This window comes from Larus michahellis, chromosome 7 (assembly GCF_964199755.1).
Source record: "Larus michahellis chromosome 7, bLarMic1.1, whole genome shotgun sequence".
Lineage (NCBI taxonomy): Eukaryota > Metazoa > Chordata > Aves > Charadriiformes > Laridae > Larus > Larus michahellis.
Genome location: NC_133902.1, coordinates 4,722,196 through 4,742,781, shown reverse-complemented (window position 1 = coordinate 4,742,781; position 20,586 = coordinate 4,722,196). Strand labels below are relative to the sequence as shown.

Sequence of the window (20,586 nt, the reverse complement as noted above, 5' to 3'; positions counted from 1 at the left end):
CCTGTCCCCCGCCCCCAAGGCGTGCGGCTGCAGGGGATTTACCCCCCCCGGCGCCATGCAGGGCTCGGCCACGTGTCCCTCCCGTTTCACCCAGTCCCCTTGGCCCCGGCTGGCAGCCGGTCACGCCATCCCCGGCACAGCCCCACGGCCTCGCCGCTCGCCCAGCCCCGGGGCAGGGCCTTCCCGACACGGCCCCGCCATCGCTCTGGGAATGCGCCGGGCACCGGGGCTGCCGGCCGGGGCTCCTGCCGCCCCCATGGTGTCCCCCGAGGGTTTGGTGGCCGCGGCCGCAGCGCTCGCTGGCCTGGGTCTCCTGGCCCAGCGCCTTTGGGCAGGGAGGCTGGAGGTGCCTGGAGACTGGAGTGAGGAAGAGGAGGAGGAAGAGGAGGGGATCCCCTTCATGGCCGAGGACGGCTCGGGGTGCTGCCGGCTGCTGTGCAAGCCCTCGGCGCTGGCCCAGCACCTGGTGCGGAGCTTGGGGCGGTCGGCGGGGCTGTGGGGGGGACATTGGCTGTGGCCGCGTTGGCCCCGGCTCCAGATGTTGCGGCAGCTCCTGAAGCCCCCCGAGCCGGAGCCAGCGGTGGCCCGGGAGCTCCTGCAGATGCCCGACAGCGGGCTGGTGGCCCTAGACTGGTTGGTGGGGCCGTGGGGGGGGGCTGCAGGTGGCGGTGGGGGGGGCCCCAGCCCTGTGCTGCTGCTCATCCCTAATGCCGCCGGGCAGGTGACGGGGGGACTGCTGCAGCTGGGGCTGCGGGCGCTGGAGAGGGGCTTCCTCCCCGTCATCTTCAACCGCCGGGGCCACAACGGCTGTCCCCTCACCACCCCCCGGCTCCAGCCCTTCGGGGACCCCGGGGACCTGCGGGAAGCGGTGACCTACCTGCGCTGCCGGCACCCCGCCGCCCCGCTGCTGGCCATCAGCGAGGGCTCGGGCTCGGGGCTGCTGCTGGCCTACCTGGGGGAGAGCGGCTCCTCCAGCCACCTGGCCGCCGCCGCCTGCGTCTCCCCCATCTTCCGCGGCCGGGACTGGTTCGAAGCTGGGATGCCCTGGCTCTACGAATGGCCGCTGCTCCTGCACCTCAAGAGGGGACTCAGCAGGTCAGTGGGGTCCCTCGGGGCTGGGGGGTTTGGGGAAGGGGTGCCCTGGGAGCCCCTCGGCCAGCCCCTGGGGGGGGGGGGGGTGTGTGCCACGGGTGCCGCTGCGGCAGCGGGAGCCCCAGCGCGGGGGCAGAGGTGCTGAGAGCAGCAAAACGCGCTGGTTAATGAACACCAGCCTGGGGCTGGCTGCTGCGGGGCCAGCTTGGCCACCACACGCTCCCCGGCCCTGCTGGGGCTGCGGCAGCATCTCGGGGGGGGGTGTGTGTGAGTGTGTGTGTGTGTGTGTGTGTCCCCTGGGTGACAGCGGTGGCACCCGTCGCAGCAGCACCGGGTGGGTTGGCAAACCTTCCCCAACTTGCACTGGCCCCTGGGGGCTGAGTGGGGTTGGCCACCACCCCTGCGCTGCTGCTTGCCCCCAGTGCCTGACCCCGTGTGTCTGCCCTGTGGGATTCGGGGGGGGGGGCACGACCACCAACCCACAGCGGGCAGGGGGCTGTGACAGCTGCCCCTCCCCAGCTTTTCCCACGACTCTGGGTCCCTGTTGCCCAACATGGCTGCAATGGGGCCGGCGGGGGGGGGCAAGTGCTGGGCTGGAAGACAAACTGTCCCGTGCCAAGGCCTTGAGCAAGCGGCATCTCCCCGGGCGGTGCGGAGACCTCATGGCGGGGTGGGGGGGGGACACAAAGGGGCAAATGAGGGCCAAAAAAACCCCAACCAACAAGTAGAAGCCAAAACTTTGGGGCAAGCAGGTGCCAGGTTGGGCTTCAGCAGAGCTGGGGTGGGCGCAGCCAGGCACGGTGGCTACTGCAGTGACGGGGTGCCGGGGGGGGTGGGGGAGTGTGCTGGGTGGGTTTCTGTTGGCCAGAGGGTGGGGGGGTGGGCAGCAGGGTGTCTCCCCCACCCCGTTTCCCAATACCCCTTGCAAATGCTGCTGTCACGGCAACGGAGCAGAGCGCTGGCTGCCTCCCGTTGCCATGGCACCCGGGCTGCCGCCAGCTGTGCTGCGGGAACCCCCCCCAGCATCCCCAGCCAGGGGCTGGGATGGGACCCCCAAACCAGCTCCGGGCGGTGGGGGAATGGGGGGGCTGGAGGTCACCCCCAGTCCCCGTGTGGGGCCATGGCTGGAGCGCAGCCCCCAGCCCCTAGGGCAGGTGTCCCAACAGCCCCCAGCCCACGGTGGCCGCCCCGTCCCCGCAGGTACGCGGGGTCCCTGGCCCAGGCGGTGGACGTGGACGGGCTGCTGGGCAGCCGCTCGCTGCGGGAGCTGGAGGAAGCCCTCTTCTGCCGGACCAAGAGCCATCCCACCAGCTGGGAGGCCTACTGGGAACGCAACGAGCCCCTGCGGGACGCTGACGAGGCAGCCGTGCCGGTGCTGTGCCTCTGCAGCGCCGACGACCCCGTCCGCGGCCCTCCGGCCCGTAGCCTGCCCCTGGAGCTCTTCCGCAGCAGCCCCTACTTCTTCCTGCTGCTGACCCCCCGCGGGGGACACTGCGGCTTCCCCCGGCGGGGACCGGGGCACTGCTGGGGCCACGAGGCCGTGCTGGAGTTCTTCAGGGCCATGGCCGAGTTCCTGGGGGCTGAGGAGCAGAGGAAGGGGCTGCCGTGGCCCCGCAGGTGGGGGGGTCCTGCTGTCGAGCCCCCCGTCTTCACCTGGCAGAGGTCCTACACCCGATAGCCCCCGGGCAGGGTCCCATGTGCCGGCGGGGGGGGGGGGGGGCTCAGAAAGGCAGGCAGACACTCCGTGTACTAAAATTACTTTATTACAGTTGATTTTTTTTTTTTTTTAACATTTCCTTTGCTATGATACAAAGGATACTTACAAACAAAATATTACATATGACCTTATTTTTTTTTTTTTTCTCTTCTCTTATTTTCTGACAACTTGGTAACAGCTTTAAATGCACAATCTATACAATTAATACAGGTTATATATGAGCTATAATGTATGTTGAACCCGAAGAATACCAGAATACTGACAATATACTGTACATTAAGCCTTACCAGTTAGTGCTCGTGGCATTTTCTACAAGAAGGAAAACGCACACCTGTAGATTCACTCATACCAGCTGGTGCTACCAGACACGGAAGCGGGAAGGAGTTTAATTCCCCTAGTTAAATCCTTCGTGGCCCATCACCGTGGTGCTGGGCCTGGAAACCTCAGACCAGTGTTCATAGTAAAACAGCAGATATGTGTGTGGGTTTTTTTTTTTGTCTAACTAAACGCTCCGCGGCACAAAACCCCACGGCCCGGGCACCTTCTCCCCGGCACCGCGGCAGCCGGGCTTCGCTATACCGGGATGACCCCCTGGAGCAGACGGCCACGGTGCGGGGGGGGCCGAGCGCTGGGCGAGCTCTTGTTGGTGAGCTGGACCTCCTTCGGGAGGGGGAGAGGAGGAAGAGGAGGAGGAGGAGGAGAGGAAAAGCAGCAACAGCTTTGCTGTCATCAAGTACGCAGCTCTTGGGTTCGCGCACGTCAACGGGCAGGCGCCGAGGGGGTAAAAGCAAGCCCAAGGCACGTGGCCCCCCCCTGGCACGGCTCGGCCAAAGCGCGGGGCTAGTGGCCGGCCGCACACGGGGCTCATGCCCAGCCGAACCTCGGCGGGGCTGGGAGCTGCTTCGCCGTCGCCTGCTCGCCAGGAAAGGTTTGCTTTTGTTTCGCAGCCAAAGCTATAGAGTTGTGCGGCTACAGGTGTGCACTTCCCCTCCTCCCGCCATGGTCTACGTCCGACTGATAAGGTTACATTTTTGTTTTATTTTAATATTATTATTTTTTGTTTTTGTAAAGCAACCAGCAAGTGAAGCGTTTTTAGTCGGCTGGCAGAAGACCTGGCATTTGCACAGAAGCTGCAAATGGAAAATGGCCATCCCCTCCTCCCACCCGCTGCATCCCAGCCCAGAAAAATCCCAATCTGTTGGCGGAAGAAAGGAAAAAAAAAAACAAAAACAACAACCCCAGGGGTGGCGGAGAGGAAGGGGAGGGGGGAACAGGTTGGAAAATACCAGGTTTGAGTTAACATTTCCTTGACTTCACACAATGCTTGTGCAAAAAGAACCAAAACAAAACCCCCAAACAAACAAAAACCAAAACCAGAAACATGCTGGAAATAATGAAAACGAATGGAAAGTAATATATAAAATTAAAAATATAAATAGGATGTCTGGCTGACTGGTAGAAGAATGGGTCATTTCGGTTACAAAAAGGAATATACATTCAAGAGGCTCTGAACCCAGTGGGGTAACTGATGTTAAACTTGTGTTAATAGTTAGGCTAGAATTCTCAAGTTTGTCTTTTAAAATCTTCACAATACAAGCAAGCTATTTTTTTTTTTTAAAAATATACACTATACACACCTCACACAGCTTCTCCTATCCGTATTACACACGTTACGCTACCCTCCCGTCCGCTAAACCCGGGGAGGGGGGGGGAAATCCCACGGCTAAGGCACGCAGGGTGGGCACGCAGGGTGTCCCCGTCCCCCGCCCCCCCCCCCCCACTGCCACCCCCAATTCCCGACCCGCTGTCCCCGAGGTGTGGGTGGGACAGCGATGGCCGCAGAGCCCCAGGCAGGTCGCTTGGCCCTCCACGTCTCACCGCAAACCTTCTCGAGCATTTACAAGTCACCAAAGGGCTGTAGCCTTTTATGTTATACACACTTCACTTTCGTTAACGTTAATTATTTACATCAGGGCTGCCCCCGCCCCCCCACCCCCATCCCCCCCCCCCCCATCTCCCCATCTTTTAGCTGTTTCTAGGCAGGTAAAAAAAAAAACAACCAAACGTTCCTGTTCCAAGCAAGCAGGGGGAAGAGCTGCGGGGGGTTAGGAGGGAAGAAAAGCTGAAGAAAGGAAGGGGGTGGTTTGCTTGCCAGAAGCCAAACCCGTACGCGCGCGTATGTCTCTCCTGCTCTGCTGCCACCTCAATCCTTACAAGCTCCCGTCCCCTACGACCTCCAGGACAACCAGCCCTGGAAATCACGGCCTCACCGGCGCTCAAACTCCTCTAGCGCAGCCGCCTGGGACGCTCGGCAAAGCCTTTCTCCGCTTGCGGACTCGCCTCTGCCACGAGACAGGGAGCACGGGGTCCCCACGTCGTCCCCGGGTCGCGCGGGGGGAGCCCACCCCGCACTCGGCGGCGGGTCGCGCCGGGCAGAACCGCCGGGGCAGGGACACCCCGGCACACGCAAGCAACAGCATCCCACCCACAAATTCGCCCTTGGCGGCTGCCGTCGGGCTCTGCCGGAGCCGCGGAAAAGCAGCGGCAACGTACTTCAGCTCCTTAACAACCCTGTGCCGATTTCTAAACTCTGCTTGAGCTGAGTTGCCATAGAAATGCGTGATCCTGGCACTAGAAGCAGGCAACAATCTTAAATGAAAGTCTTTTTTTTTTCTTTTCTTTTTTCTTTTTCTTTTTTTTTTTTTTTTTTCTTTCCTCCAGTAGGTTTAGATGATCTCGGGTTTAAGACAAAAGCAGTCAGAAGGGGGAAAACAGATCATTTCTAGATTGAAAAAAAATACAGTAATAAGCCGGTATTAAACTGCAGCAAAGAACCTGAACTCCGGTTCCCGTCGAGTTCAGCTCCAGAGAAAGCTCGAAGCCACCGCTCCGTCCCTCGCACTGCCCCACCGTACAGCACACGACGCCGAAGGGAAGAAGGTTACACGCAGCGAACGCGGAAAAACCCGGCCGGAGGCTCGAAGGCGAAAGCGGCCGCTGGCCCCCCCGGCCCGCTGCGCCGCCCCAGCTCCCAGGAATTAAGCACGATTCCTTTACAGCATCACTGCGACAAGTCTCGGGGATTAGATGCATGCTGAACTACGACTGGCGATTACAGTAGCTTTTTGCTAGCTGGCACATACTGTATCTATAAATTTTAGTACAAAAACTTAAAAAATACAGAAACTAGGTCAATTTGTTAACTACATATTTACAGATAATTACAATTCTTTTCACTCACAATAATTAAACTAATTGCCAGTGAAAAGTCAAACTGTGCATGTTCTGAGGTACCCGTACTCAGGGGTGGGGAGCGGGGCAGGGGACCAGGGGGGGGAAGATCCTCCACCCCCCAGGTTTGTTCACATCCGCGGGGGCAACGCTCGCCCCTCCTGGTTCCTGGACTCAGTGTGTGCACTCAGAGAAAGCGAGGAGAGAGGAAACTGATGTTGGGGGTGGTTGTTTTTTCCCTAGGACATGGCTTTCAGGGGTTTTGAGGACACCAGACGGGTGCAAAGCCAACGGTCAGGTACCAAACTGCCTTCCTCCCCCCCCTGCCCAGAGGAGCCTTCAGGTGAAGTGCAAGTATCGAGACCCACAGCTCGGTGGTTAAGGTGCTTGTTTGCCGGCAAATCCGATTTACTAAGTCCCTCTTCTAGCTGACAAAGGCCTTTCCTTCCCCAGCACAGGGCAGGGATGGAGCAGGCAGCGTCACAGCCCCAGCTGGCTGAACCTCATTGTGCAACAGGAACCAGGGTTATCTCCTGCCATCGTTCCCTGGTGGGGTGACGTTTACTACGATCACTAGATCTATCAGCTTTGTTTTTTTGGCTGTAAACAGCTACCCACAACCCTCCAAAGCGCCTCACGCGTATACTTCTCAACAGACTCCGGTTCAATCGACTCATAAAAAGTGCAAACTGAAACAAACACAGCAGAGGGACACCCATCGGCGTCCCTGTCTGGGCGTCCACCACTCCTCCGTCCTTGGCACGCGGCTCCGGGCTCGCTGCCGGCCAGCGCCGCGGGTGGGAAAGTCCCACAGGCAGGAGCACAGCTAAAGACAAGACTACTCTTTGTGAAAGGGTAAGGGTGTCCCAACCACAACCAAGCCTCACCGAAAAAGCTCACAAGAGACCTTCCAAAAGGGACAGGGAGGAAAATTGCCTCCAAATTCTCTGGTAGCACAAAGAAGAGAGCCCGTGGTTGGCATGCTGCTGAGCTGGCTGGGCTTCCCTGGGGGAGGTAAATATCGCAGCTGGACGAACAGTTGTGACTTGACACATGCGAGAACCATTTATCCCCCAAACTGCCAGATGTCTCCCTAAGATGGGGTCTGTAGAGGACAAAGGAGAAGGTTAGAAGGGTCTTCACAGCCTGAGGAGCTCGTGGTGTCCAGCATGGCACTCGCCCCTCTGCTGGGAGAAAGACCAGGGCAAGGTTTACTAGAAATGCAGAGCAAGCCCCCAGGAGAACAAGGCTGTCCTCTGTTTACTGGGCTCGAGTAACAGAACACACACAGCTAAGCAGAATAAAGAATGGACCGAAAGCATCTGTGTGTGTACGTATATGTATGCACACACCGTACACATATATATCTTTTAAATCTTCCCATTTGGCTTCTCTTTTGATCCTCCACAATAACCTGCTCTAGTCATTAGACGCACGCAAAGGCAGACAGTGTTCAGAGTTAGCGGCGGCTTGAACTCAGGAATGCCAAAAGTTAGTTAGTGCCGGTGCAGCGTGCCAAGACCGTGCCGGGCTTCTGATCTTTGGTGGCAAGGTGCAGCTGGGGGCTCGGAGCTCAGCCCGCTGAGCACTTCACCGGCCCCCTCACCGCCCCCATACATTGCCTCCACTGCTCCCCTATCGCTAAACCGTCTTGTTTTCTTCTCTGCTGTCTTCTGACTTTCTGGCACCCTCTGGGAGCTCTCTCCTTCGCAGCACACCCATAGCAGCTTATCCTACCCTCCCGCGCCCCAGAAAAAGAAAGCTACAATTAGCAGGGCAGTATTTAAGGGAGGGCTTTTGATGTACTTGCCCTCGCCCTAGAGAGCCGTGCCGCAGGGGTTGCTTTTGCTCGTGAACAGGAGTGCTAAGGAACAGCAGAACTGAAGTGCCCTGACAGAAATGCACAGCATGAGGGGGGTGTGTGCACGTATACCCAGACACACACGCACATACAGAGTATATAAATATATACAAAGGAGATACCATATATATATATCCGGAGAGATGTGCGTATTCAACAGAGTAATGGTAGACAGTGGTACAATACAATTTATTGCCTCTCAAGAAATGGCACGTAAGCGGGGTCAAGGGGGCAGGGCAGCCTTTTCCCTGGGCGGGGGGAGCGGGGTGGGGGCGGTGTTAATAAACAGCATCACCCCGGGATGGAGCAGGGTGCACCCCGTGCAGGTTACAGCTAGCGTGCCGCGCACCTTCGTCTGGAGTGGGAAGGGCTGGGTGGGACAAGAGAGCGATGCCAGCCTGGCCCCCAGCCAGGCGAGGAACGGCCGCAGGGAATTTTCTGTGGAAAGCTTGGTTATCGTACCACATTTCTTTCTTCAACCCCTTTGAAGCTCAGAGGGCTCGGAGCGAACGCGGGTGAAACAGAGCCCTGGCCTCCATTTCAGCGCCACATCCGAGGAAGAAAGCACGTAACGTTCAACATGGAAGGGAGAGGTGGCTGCTGACTCCCCGGGACCATGGAGAACAAGACAAACGTGGTCCCTTTCACCGATTTTTATTAAATAAAATCAAAAGAAATTCCAATCAGAAAGAGGTGAAAACGCTGGCTCCTCTGTTGGTTTTTTTTTTTTTTTCAATCTCTGGGCTAAACTACATCAGAACTTCAGGTCTTTGCAAAAAGGGGAGCGAAAAATAACCACAGAATGAGAGATTTCAGGGGTCAAGCTGGTGATTTGACAATACTGCAATAAAGGTTGCAAAGTAGTCCACACAGAAGAGTTTCCCCAGTGTTAAATACGAACATAAAAGACGTAAGAGAACATCTTTGCTGAGGTACTGGAGTAGTTTCCACAATTTACAGATTACAGTAATTTTAAAACCAAAGTTAGGGCATGACTGCAAGGGGTGCGATAGGGAGTAACTGGTCTTAACTTTATAAAAATAGAGTTTGCAAACTGATTCAGAGAGTGTTTGCGTCTCTCTAGTGTATAGTTGTTTGTGTATCTCGGAAATATACCCGAGATACATTAAAATTCTCAACACCGGGGGCCTCCTCATACACCTCCAAGGCAGAGCCTGACCCCGAGTCCCTCTGGCTACAGCTGCGTAACGGGGCGCTTTCTCTCGAGATCAGGCTTGTTTGGGACAGCTTTCCTTCCCCCACATACACACAGGGACACACACATTTAGACCAGTTGATCTGAATCAGTTTTTGCAAACTATTTTAATTAAAATATTAACTTGTTGGAATTGTCCAGGTCTGCACATGATATACATGTAAAAATGGTTACTACACAACTCTTTTTGAATACAAAAAAGCCAATATGGGATTAGCCATCATTTGGATTCAGCATTCAGTCATGCTTGACATTACACAAAGAGATGGGTTGAGAGAATTCTGTTGAAGTAGCTCAATTTAAGCCAGAGACTTTGACCAAATTCAAACCAGAACAGAAGCAAAAGAATGAACCCACTGAACTTGCAGGTATAGCCTGTCCCTGCGGTCGCTGCTGCTGTTTGTGATAGAGGAGCTGAACTTCAAAACGCTGTGTTAGCACCATGCTCTGGGCACACCTTCCACACAGGGAATCCCAATGCAATTTTGGCCTTTCATTTCATTTTTGTCTTTCTTCCTAACCCCAGGAAAACACAGGTACCTTTCCTAAATCAGTTTCGCTGCATTTCAACAACACTGCAATGCAAAAGAATGACCCCAAAACATCCAATTCCACATAAAAACATAGCAGAGGAAAGGACAGGACAATTCACGGTCACCACCTGCCCCAGGGGGCAACCAGAGTCGCCTCCATGAGACCCCCGCCTCATCCCAGGCTTCTGTCAACTGTTAGTACTACAGAGCTCCTTACTAAGGGGCTGCTCAAACATATTTTGGTAGAGTTTCCATCTTCGATTAGAGTGATATGCTACGTCAAGATCCTAGAAATCCCAGCTGGATTCACCAGACACTGGCAGAGAGTTAAGGATTGGGAGTGGATGTTAATTTAGCTAACGAAAGAACTTCGCCCTGTTGAGAGTACTGAACAGCAGCGAGACACTAGAGTATTTACTATATAAATATGTCACATGGACAAACACATTCGGAAAACCTTGCTTTTGAGCCCTATAAACATATTAAAGGCAAATCCTAGAGTTAGCAGCTAGTGTTTTCTTCAAGATGATTAGTGTGCAAGGAAAAACATTTACAAAGAACCCTGGCTGGTCAGTCCCCCAGACGGAAATCTTTGCCTCAAGCCAAACTTCATCTACCTGCTCTTCCCCTACCCGCCCAGCGCTGGCTGACCCAGACCGCCCTGGCACAGGAGTACGGGGCACCTTCGGTTCCCAGCACTAAGGGACGACACGATGCCACAAAGTCATTCGGTTAACGAGACTGCCTGACCCTTTTTATCACCGTCTGGATTTCACAACCTCCTTTGCTTCCTTTCAGTAGTACACAGCTCCAACGAGCCTCTGGAAGTAGTGCCTTCTCGCATGGTGTGATACGCTGCCAAAATATCACAGCATCTCAAGGGACTGTAAAAGTTGTGAAGTATTGCAGCAACGAAAATAATAAAAAGGAGCCTCACATGCAGCAAGATCTACAGTGGTGATGTGGGTTAGTCATCAGCTGGGAGAGTCATTGGCTCAGCTCCTCCTGGTACACTGTGGCAACTAAACGTTTAAACAGTTGGCTACACTCTACATGTAAACAGGAAATTGCAACAAGCCAAAAAGGTAATAAATTGGTGGATGTAGTGTAATAATGAAAAACCCAATCAATGGCATTTTGTGACTATGGCATCCTTCAAAATACCTCTGGCATTTGAGACTGATTGGCTGAAAGTCTAAACATTTCTGAATGGAGCAAAAAGGACTACGCTGGGCTCCAAGCATTATTCTGATGCTTAGCTAAAATGAGATGTCACAGTATTAGCTGTACAAGTGCATTACTTACGCTCCTCCGCCCAACCTCGTCTGAGCTACCAGCAGCACAGTCAGGGAGTGTCAAAGCAGGAATACAATTTTGGACATTTCTAGCCTGTTCCCTCCCGACAGGTTTACCTACGTGCTTCTCGGGAAGCTGACCAGTGCCTTCTGAGAGAACGTCACTTCTTACACAACACAGAGCGGGCACTTGGGTAGAAGGGCCCTGCTGAGCCCTGGTGTCTCTTGGCCTCTCTTCTCACCCTTCTTCCTCACCTATGAGTCTTTGAAAAAGCCTCTTGGCAGAGGCAAGACCCTAGAAATGTATCCAATTTAATGACAAATAAAAACGGAACAGAAGATCCAGCTGTTCCTCCCGTGGATGTTGGGTTTAAAGGCAGCTCGCCTGGTTTTTGCAGGGTGGCAGTTCGAAATTTATGGACATGGGAGGAGGTCTCCATTCTCCCTCAAACTTCCTACGGATCGCGTGATGAGGGCAGCCTGAGGCCCTTCTGTCCTGTCAGTGTGATGACCACCAGCCAACTCTTCTGACTAATTGCATATATTTCTCAGACGCCCTCCCAAGACCCCTCCAAAAAGTAAAAAACAACAACAAAGAAACCAAAAAACCACCCCCCCCAACCCTGCAGCCAAATACTATGACATCCCAGTTAGTAAACACAAAACGTAATGCTTTACAAAATGAATACAATATTCCATGTGCACCCAGCTTCCACACGTCAGCACCGCACTGAGGAGGCTGCTGGGCTGGTGTCTGTAGGCAGTTTCTGTTGGCAGACAGCTCCAGTGGAATTGCCACCCTCAGTTATTGTTTAAGTTATGTATAAGACATGTGTGAACCATTGGATATTTGTGAAGTAACACTTGTGCTCCTGCTCATGCCCTGTTCCGTCCGTCCCCCAGAAGCTGTCCGCCTCAGAGCCTGGGGGCTGTTGCGGACCCCTATAGCACTACTTCGAGGTACCCCCTGCATGGGCCCCGAGGGGTGACCCCATGGCTGGGGTCCACCTTGCATTGGATGGCCCCAAGCTTGTGGTGGGCCACCCATGGGATGACCCCAGTGAGGTCCTGCACCCCCAGTAGGATTGTGGGACCAGCCAGAAGCTCCCGGGTAGCTGTGGCTGAACGCCTCGGGGGAGAGATTAGAAAGAACCATATTACTAAAACCTAGCCTCATGCTTTCTGAGTCAAAGGCTTCGATCTCGCGAGCTTGACGCTCCAGCAGGCTTCGTATCCGTTCGGTACGCTCGTTCTGCAACGCCAGCATCTCCTCCTCAATCTAGGAAGGAAAAAAGAAGAGACAGTCTGTAGCAGCAGGACTCCTTTACAGGCACGGCCTCAACTCTCTGACGAACTTGTAACAGCAAGCTAACGAGGAGCCTTCTCCCCACGTTTCTACATGAGACTGGATCTAGATCAGATGTCCACTGACACACAATCTGTTCTGAACGCAAAAGGGTAAGTCCCATAGACCTGCACAGGCCAAAGCACAGTGAACACCAGTTGGAGGGCCTCGGCCCCTGTTCCCAGGTGAATACATAAGTTTTAGGGGTGCAAAGCCAAAGTCTGCAGTGACACTAACAGCCTGACATAGGTTAATCTTTTAAGATCCAGCAAAGTCTACAGCTTCCATAAAAGCCTACTGGGAAAACACTTTCAGACACAGCCAAGCACGGTGCCTATACAGTCAAATACCTGCCAACGCAGCTTAATGTGACCTTCACTGTTGGTAGCTGAATCCGATGATGACGACTGCTATTTTCTCCAGGATTCAATGTACGAGCCCACATTCAGTTTCCTTTCCTATGTTTGCTGGCCAGATTTTCTTAGCTCATGTATGTCACCTCCTATCTACCCTTTTCCTAACCCTGATACTTTCTCCAGGATGTGTGGCTGAAAATAGCAGGCAGGGATGTTTGAATAGTGTGGCAGATTATTAGCTAGATGATATGCAAGCTGGCAATTCCAATTTCTTGCCCCTAACACTGTTCCAAATCGGTTTCCAATGGTACTTTGGTAGGGGCAATGGGATCAGCTCTCTAAGCATAAAAAACACGGGGCTACGGCCTCCTGACACCCATCAGACAGGGATGAAAGCCCTTCTTATTGAAATCTTTGCAGTCAGGTGGAGAACCAAAGAATCACTCCATTATCTTCTTGCCAGCACTGAAAAAGCTACTTTTGGCCTCGATGAAAAAGACCAAATGGATAAAAAGCAGCAGCCAAGACTTTTAGCATAGCTCACTGGCATCTCCCCTGCTGTCAGCAGTGACGCGGCCAAGAGGTGTTATCTTGGTCTGTGCTGAAGGTACTGGGCAGAGCTTGTACTTGTAAGCGCTCTCTTGCCTTAGTCAGGGAATATGCAAAATGATTTCATCTGGAATTTAGGAAACAATCTGCTCCAGCGTGAGTCATCTCCTGAGCCATTTGGGGCTTTCAGAAACTGCCTGATCCACTCGCCTGTTTCTCAGCGCTAGGTGAGTGACACCGACTCTCCATAGAGTGGCCTTGCTCCCTCCTGAAAGCCACGAAGCGGTCAGCTGCCTCGGAAAAGGCAGGAGAGGAAGAAAGTGCCTTCTCTAATGTTAGCTCTTTAAAACACTCCACTTGTTTTTTCCAGTCCTGCTATCTAAGCAGAATCCTCCTCTTCCTTTTTCAAAACTACAGTGTCTTCAGCATCTCAATTTTCAGGCCGTGTGACAGCATCACACACAGGGCTTCGTGCAACTGAACTTCACAGAAAGGCAAGCCTAACACACCGCATTAAAATGACATCACTTAGAAACAACCTCAGGATGCAGGACTCCGAAGATGAGGTGTCTGAGGCACGTGGGAAGGAAACGAGTAAATCTGAAGTCTTTTAAAGACACTCTTGGGACATGCTCATTACTGGTGCAACACAAACAACATCGCATCGGGTATAGCTCGTACAGCGCCTCGGCCACTGGCACCAAAAGGCTGCGTATCGACAGGGTTGGCTACTCCCTCCTTAGCCTAAGTCAGACGTGTATGCTCTGGTGAGTTACTATGGTGATGGGCACCATCAAAAATAAAGTGCACTGTGCTGAGAAGGAAGCGGAGTCCTATGCACACCCTAACTTCTGGAAGCTGGTTTATTATTGAACATCAGGGACTGACTTTGCCACAGGCTACGTATATATTTGTGTATATAAAGTCAGGCACTCGTCTTGCGCACATACCTGCCCTTTCTCTGGCTGCCAGTTTCAGTTAGCGCAGGCAGGCAAATACTGGGTGACATCGCTGAGCGACCGCACCAGAATACTCGCAACAAAATTCTCACAAAAATAGAGCAACACTCCTTCCCTCAAAGAACAGGGGGACTCATCTACCTTTGCACCCATATGTTTTCCCTTGAGCTGCCGCTAAGTGACTGTAACGCCAGCAAGAAAGAGAGCCTCATCGTTGGTCCATGGCTTTGTGACTTGCCACGCGCTAGCACTGCATGTATCGCTAAATAAAGGCTCCCACCTACGGAAATTAAGGACCATCCAATCTAATGCAGTAGTCACACAGGGACACATAGGGGACGCAAACACACACAGAGAAAAATCATGTTATGTCTTAATTTTATCATATTTTTTCTATGATGTACCATTGCTAAGCATCCTATCACCATTACTAATGCCAAATGCTTTGCAGGGGCTTTTGATGTGCAGAGACTTCAATCCTGGTCCACAGCGAATGACTTATACAACATTATTATTGGTTGATGTGTGTTTCCTTAAGTCACTGGCCTCACTTCAACTTTTAAGGTAACACTACACGCAACGCAATACGTGCTGCTCCCACAGACCAGGAGCAATGCCCAGCAGCAGGCTCGCTGTGGCACACTTCTTTCCAGAGCTCTCCTCAGATCATGCCGCCAGAGGGCAACGCACGCCCAGCGTAAATATAGACTCAAAGGCAGGGCTGTGACGGGACCTGTGCTCTTCCGGACAGGAGCAAAGGAATTAGCAATGGGGTCTAAAGACAGCTATTACACATGTGAGGGCCTCACGGGAACTCTTTGCACAAATTCTATTACTTCCAGAGATTCACGTCTACTTGCAGGAGACCAAAGCACAACAGGACTGTGCTGGCTTCTCGGAGACGCTTCCTCGGCTGACCGTGAGGTGGAGCAGCTTTATTCCAACGAGGGCCCTCTATCAGCCCAGCATCCCTCCCTTAGCCTCTGGGAAAAGTTAAGCATGAAGAACCTCTAGGCCACAGAGTAATTGCCCTAATTTAATAATCGCCGATCGGCGAAGCTGGGAACTGCTGTGTGAACTGAGATGGCTGGCACCCACAAGGCAAATTTAAAGGGAAAAAAATTTGCAGGAGGAAGGCTGACTGTTTATTTCCTTTCACTGGCTGGTGCATTTCCCTTCCCCTGGTTTGTGTAGGCCACTCACACACATTTCTAGATGCACCACGTGTCTGGCACTGCATAGAAAAGCACACTTCAATGAGGAGCACCTTAATACACATAGCCCATTACAAGGTGAAATCTAGGGAGCAGCAGGTCACCCACACCTGTGGGTCTGGCTACTTCAGTTTGCTTAGGGAAATGCTGCACACAGCAGCAGTTCCATCCCAAACGTCATTTCATAGGGAAACTACAGCTTGGTCTTCACAGACTGACAAATGGAGCAGAGCTGCAGTAAAATAGCATTAGCAAAAAACACAGGGTCTCAAATATATTTTACCTCCTCCCTCCCTCCCTCCCCAAAGAAACCTACTGCTGATACCACGCAAACTTCAAAAAAATCTCCTGGCTTTAGGTTGTTATTGTCTGTCCTCTAATGAGCTGGGGAAGCTAATCTGCAGCTCAGAGACAGAAAGAACAGTTTCCCTTCTGCCCAGAGAGACGCGGCTCCCTCTGGCACGCTTCAAGCAGCTCTATCCCAGCCGGAAGCTGCTCACCCGGGACAGCTGAGCTGGCAGAAAGTTTAGCCTCTGTGCCACTGAGCTATTATCCCAGCGAGGCAACTTCCCAAATGATCTGTGTTACTATATACAGCAAGGTAAAAGCAATTTCTCTCTCTATTGATAAGTGCAGGGCAATTTAACATCTGAAATATGGAGCGCGCTAGTGATGCTCGCCTGCCCGTTTTACCTTCTGCTCAAGGAGGGCCCGACGGAGGGATACCCTCTGCTCAAGATCACGCAGCTCCCGATCATGCTGGGCTTCTGCCTGCATCTTGATTTTACTCTGATATGCATTCAGCAGCTCCAATTCTTGCTGCAGCTGCATCTTCAAAACCTGGCACTCTGCTTCCTGTGCTTCATCCAAACGCAGCTGGGAAAGACAGACAATAGAGACGTTTCACTATGGGGTAACCACTCATGACACTCCAGGGGAGGACTGCGAGGAGGGGGAGAGAATGGGATGGGGCTTTGTTTTCTTAGCAATACAATTGGTCTCTATTGTACTTCGTTTCACTGAACAGAGGACCTATAGTGACAAAGACCGGTGACAGTGAGCCCACAGCGCTGAGGCGAGTGATGCTGATGAGCAGTGGCGCCTCAGGAACCATGATCCATACTGCAGCGACCAGACTGCTGGAGGTGCTAACATCCACAGCTCTCCTTTTGCTAGAGGCAAAGAGAAGATCTCTTGCTCTGTTCAGCTGGATTGACCAATTACCTGTACGCAGGAGACTTAAGTCTGTATCCCTGCCAATGTAGGACTTCGGGCAAAAGAATATAATGACATAAACCTAAAAGCAATATGATACCGAACTTTTAACCTTCCCATACATAAATTAAGCCAAATACCCTGCCTCACAGCGTCAAATTTGTACAGAGTGATGTGAGCAGGACATGATATGCAAGAAGTGCAAAGAAAACTGCACATTCAGTTGTAGCAAGGACTCAAAGCATTGCTCATATGGTCATTCCTTCGAGGAGGAATCTCTTCAAGGAGGAATCACAGAACTTTCACACTTCTGACATTATTTCAGATTTACAGCAAAACCTCTGGACTCCTCCATGACTCAATGAGCATTTTCCACCAGCGTGACATGCTTTGCTTGGTATCATTGACAAATCAAAATCTAAATGACTTAAGACAGCAAGCTGCACGTTATTTAATGATGCTCCGACAGGGACATTTATGTTGTCAGACTTCATGCAAAAGCAGTCCTCTGGCCACACAGACGCATCATTTTGCATCTCTGCAACAGCATCTTCCACTTCAACCTGCCTGAAGGGAGTAATACCTCCTTCCTCTGTGTTTGAATGCTGCTTTTTAAACACACAGAGGGATGACTGTGCTGGGTATGGCGCGTGTAGCAAGGAAGTAGATAGCCTGCTGTCAGGATACAGACTGGTTAAAATGCAAACATCCCTATTTGGCTGAGGAACCCTGGGTCCCTCGGAGGCGACTCACAGCTTGTGTAGAGAGCATTTCATTAATGCTGTGATCATACTGCTCAGCCAGGATAGCCAGCTTCCGGGTCTGCTCCTCCTTGAGCCGTTTGAGGACAGCTTTATGTTCACTCTTTGGCGTGGTCTCCAGCAGATGGTTTCTCAGTGCTTTGTACTGTCTGGTTTGGATCTTGCATGTATCCTGAAACTGCTTCTTTATCTGTAGTTCTTTTGACTGGAAAGATGGAGGGGACACAAACAAAGAAAAAAACAGCATGTTTCAAATGGGAGAAATATCCATTTGAATGGATATTTAGGATTACATTAAGGATATGAGTTCAAGAATCCACAAATGTATATTAACATCTACAGTGCAAGGAGGGAAGCAAAATGCACAAGAGGCAATGACTATTGCTGCAGCTGCTTTGACACTGCTACTGTGCGGAACAATTACAATACAGAGACTTTTAGAACAAAGCTCCAGCCTAAATACAGCTGTCTGCACAAAGAGCCTCGCATTTGTCACTGGACTGGATCCAGTCCTGGGTGTCACTTTTCAAGAAAAGTTCTTGAGGGACAGGACTAATATTTATTAGCACCAAAAGCCATACTTACACATGACTGTGCTTGTATGGCACATATATACGAACAGCACTTAATATTACGAAAAGAAGCAGATTGGTGCATGGGAATGGACAGGGAAAAAGAGGAATACTTTTTCCATCGAGGATTTGATGAAGATAAGATGTATTCTTAACCCTTGATATTAAAAGCCTGGTTTTCATAAAGAAACTCAAAAGTGGCTGGGTGAGATCAGACACTTGAAGACGTATGCCACAAGCAACGTCAGCATTGTGCTAGTCTAGCAAACAAAACAATTCCCCGGTCCCAATGGAAGCTTGAGTGGAAGATTGAATTTTCCCTTTGCACTTTGCTAGCATCTCTGTATTGTTTAGAGACAGAACTTTTGCGACTGCACACAGGGCTGGAATCCTGGAAAAGGTATCTGGATCTAATTTAGCTGTACGACCTTGAGGAAATTAATTATTTTTTTCTTTCACCCGCCTTACCTGCCTCCAGAGCAGCTTGTGAGGGTTAACTTCTACTAAGTGTTTTAAGACCCTGAGAAGGAAGGTGTTCTGGAGTTCCCTGCATCTTTCTAGAGGAGGGCTGGCAGGGATGCTTCAAACTAAGCAAAACCCAGAAGTGATGAGTGACAGTGGTTAACTGAGAGACAAGAAAAACTAACTGCCATGGTAAGAAAAAACAAACCAACCAACCCCTCTAAACCCACGCATCAGAGCAGTCAGTATACAATCTGGGTCATTCCCACTGTCAGCCACCGTGGTCAAATCCTGAAGCACTGGCAGCAGGAACTCAGCATAGGAATAGATTCCTGTCCCTCGAATAAGTTGGAAGAGCTCTGGGATCTGAACCAGCAAAGCAGATATATGTGCATATCTCCCGTCAGCTCCTCCACTGACTGCTCCTGGCACTAGCTCAAGGCTCAGCAGGGTAGGTGATAAGCGCAGCACTTGTAGCTACCTAGAAAGATGCAGTGGGATCAGACAATATATCCAGCCCAATTTAGACATCAGCACGCTTTGCTGCATAAACCAACAATTCCACTTTGCTACTCCGATGCAAAAAACAGGACAAAGGTAGGTTTCATTCAAACCAAAACACAGCACGGAGAGGAAGGAATACATCGCTTTTACTCTTTCTAAATTCATAGGAAGTTATTTCCCTCCAGGAAACCTTTAAGGTTGTTTCTCCCTGCCCTTAAGGGAAGTGACAGCAGGTTACACATTCCCGTCAGGGACCTGGTCACAGCAAAACACCAGCAATCTATTTTGTCCTCACTTTCTGTGAGGTTTCGCTTGGACACCAGACTCTGTTTACGGGCTTCCAATCCAAAGGTTTGAACAACAGGAAACAGAAGGGAGGGGTAAGATTTCCAGTCAGACTTCTGACAAGATCATTTTGACCTAGTATTGTGAAATACCAGCAAGAGGGTATTTGCATCACAATTAACACACTGGATATAATAGCAGAGCAGTTTTCACTGAAGGGTGAATTCTAGTTATGGGGTTCTTCTGGTGCTGTAACAGCGGCAACAGACACTGACCGTTAAAAGTCTGCTTTCGGGACAAAAGGCCTCACTAAATAACAAAGGGAAAGCCTGAAACATGTGCCCTCAAGGGAAAACGTTGCTGGAGAGAGAAACTGAACAAATAGTCAAATTATCTATTCAATTAGGAATACTCGCCTGCATTAGTCAGAAACAAGAGAAGGAGTTAATAGCAGGGAACAGCCTCGATAAATAGGGGATTGTACTACAAACCGAAGGGTTGTCCAGCAGGCTGCGTTATTAGCACTGCGTGTACGCAAAGGTGCTGGATTGACAGCTCAAGCCTGAAATCCCTCACTAATCGCAGAACAGCCACGCAAAGCAAAGCGCAAGCTTTCCATGCTCCCCACAGAACGTTCCAGCCCTGTCCTCACTGGAAAAGGGAAGGGGTTGAAGAGTCTGCAGAGGCGCGAGGGCAGCGGAGCCTCTGCGGGCCAGAGAGACCGCCGGTCCCACCGTCCCGACTGCTGGCCAGGGAACGAGAACGGACACGCTGCCCACTCGTGTTTGCACCGCATCACCTTGGGGAGGCAGAACTCATTCATGCTAATCTCAGAAGGATCAACCTAATACAGCTGCTTCAGTTTTATTCAGCTCAGAGTGCAGCGCAGCTTCCCTGTGAAGTCATCAGCTATTTATACACTATATCCTTGGAGATTCTCAACAGCGATCAGATGGTCCCTTGTTCTCACAAGCTAGATTTTCACTATTTAATATTACTCTAATAGTAACAAATCAGGTATTTATTTTTTTTTCTTGATGAAGTTCTATTTTCAAGTTGGTTATTTTCTCTGTAAGAAGATAACTTGCAGGTGGTAAAAACTAAGTCAGATGGGAAATATCATGAAGAGGAAAGACCTAGAACAACAAAGAAAGCCCATGCTCAGTATGCCATACACTCATTTTGTTACTGGCACAGCCGAACACTGGGTGGAGAGAAGAAGTCTGCCTCCTCGAAGGAAATGTACCAGGCAGCTTTGTGAAAGGCCTTATACTCCCTTCTCAGACACTTCAGAATAAACCACTGGACTTCTTTGGATGAAGCGAAGGCTTACAATGAAAACACTAAGAGCCTCAATTACAGAGGCCCTATAGTTCTGGTCAGCCACCACAGTTACAAGGGCAGCGCGAGAAACCCATG

General features: G+C 51.6%; 2 protein-coding genes across 2 annotated transcripts in view; one reads left to right on the top strand and one right to left on the bottom strand.

Annotated features, from left to right (window-relative positions):
* The first annotated feature begins 6 nt into the window (after positions 1-6).
* Positions 7-2,917, top strand: ABHD15 (abhydrolase domain containing 15). Its single transcript, XM_074593627.1, has 2 exons — positions 7-1,095; positions 2,293-2,917. Exons 1-2 carry the CDS (start codon positions 56-58, stop codon positions 2,768-2,770), a joined length of 1,518 nt encoding a protein of 505 aa, XP_074449728.1. The 5' UTR covers positions 7-55; the 3' UTR covers positions 2,771-2,917.
* A 6,288-nt stretch (positions 2,918-9,205) lies between these two features.
* Positions 9,206-20,586, bottom strand: part of TAOK1 (TAO kinase 1) — a 68,941-nt gene continuing 57,560 nt past the window's right edge. Inside the window, exons 18-20 of the mRNA XM_074593618.1 lie at positions 17,337-17,549; positions 16,062-16,244; positions 9,206-12,224 (exon numbers count right to left, since the gene is read on the bottom strand). Of these exons, the coding sequence (XP_074449719.1) occupies positions 11,763-12,224; positions 16,062-16,244; positions 17,337-17,549 (858 nt within the window). The 3' untranslated portion in view covers positions 9,206-11,762. The remainder of the gene's footprint in view (positions 12,225-16,061; positions 16,245-17,336; positions 17,550-20,586) is intronic.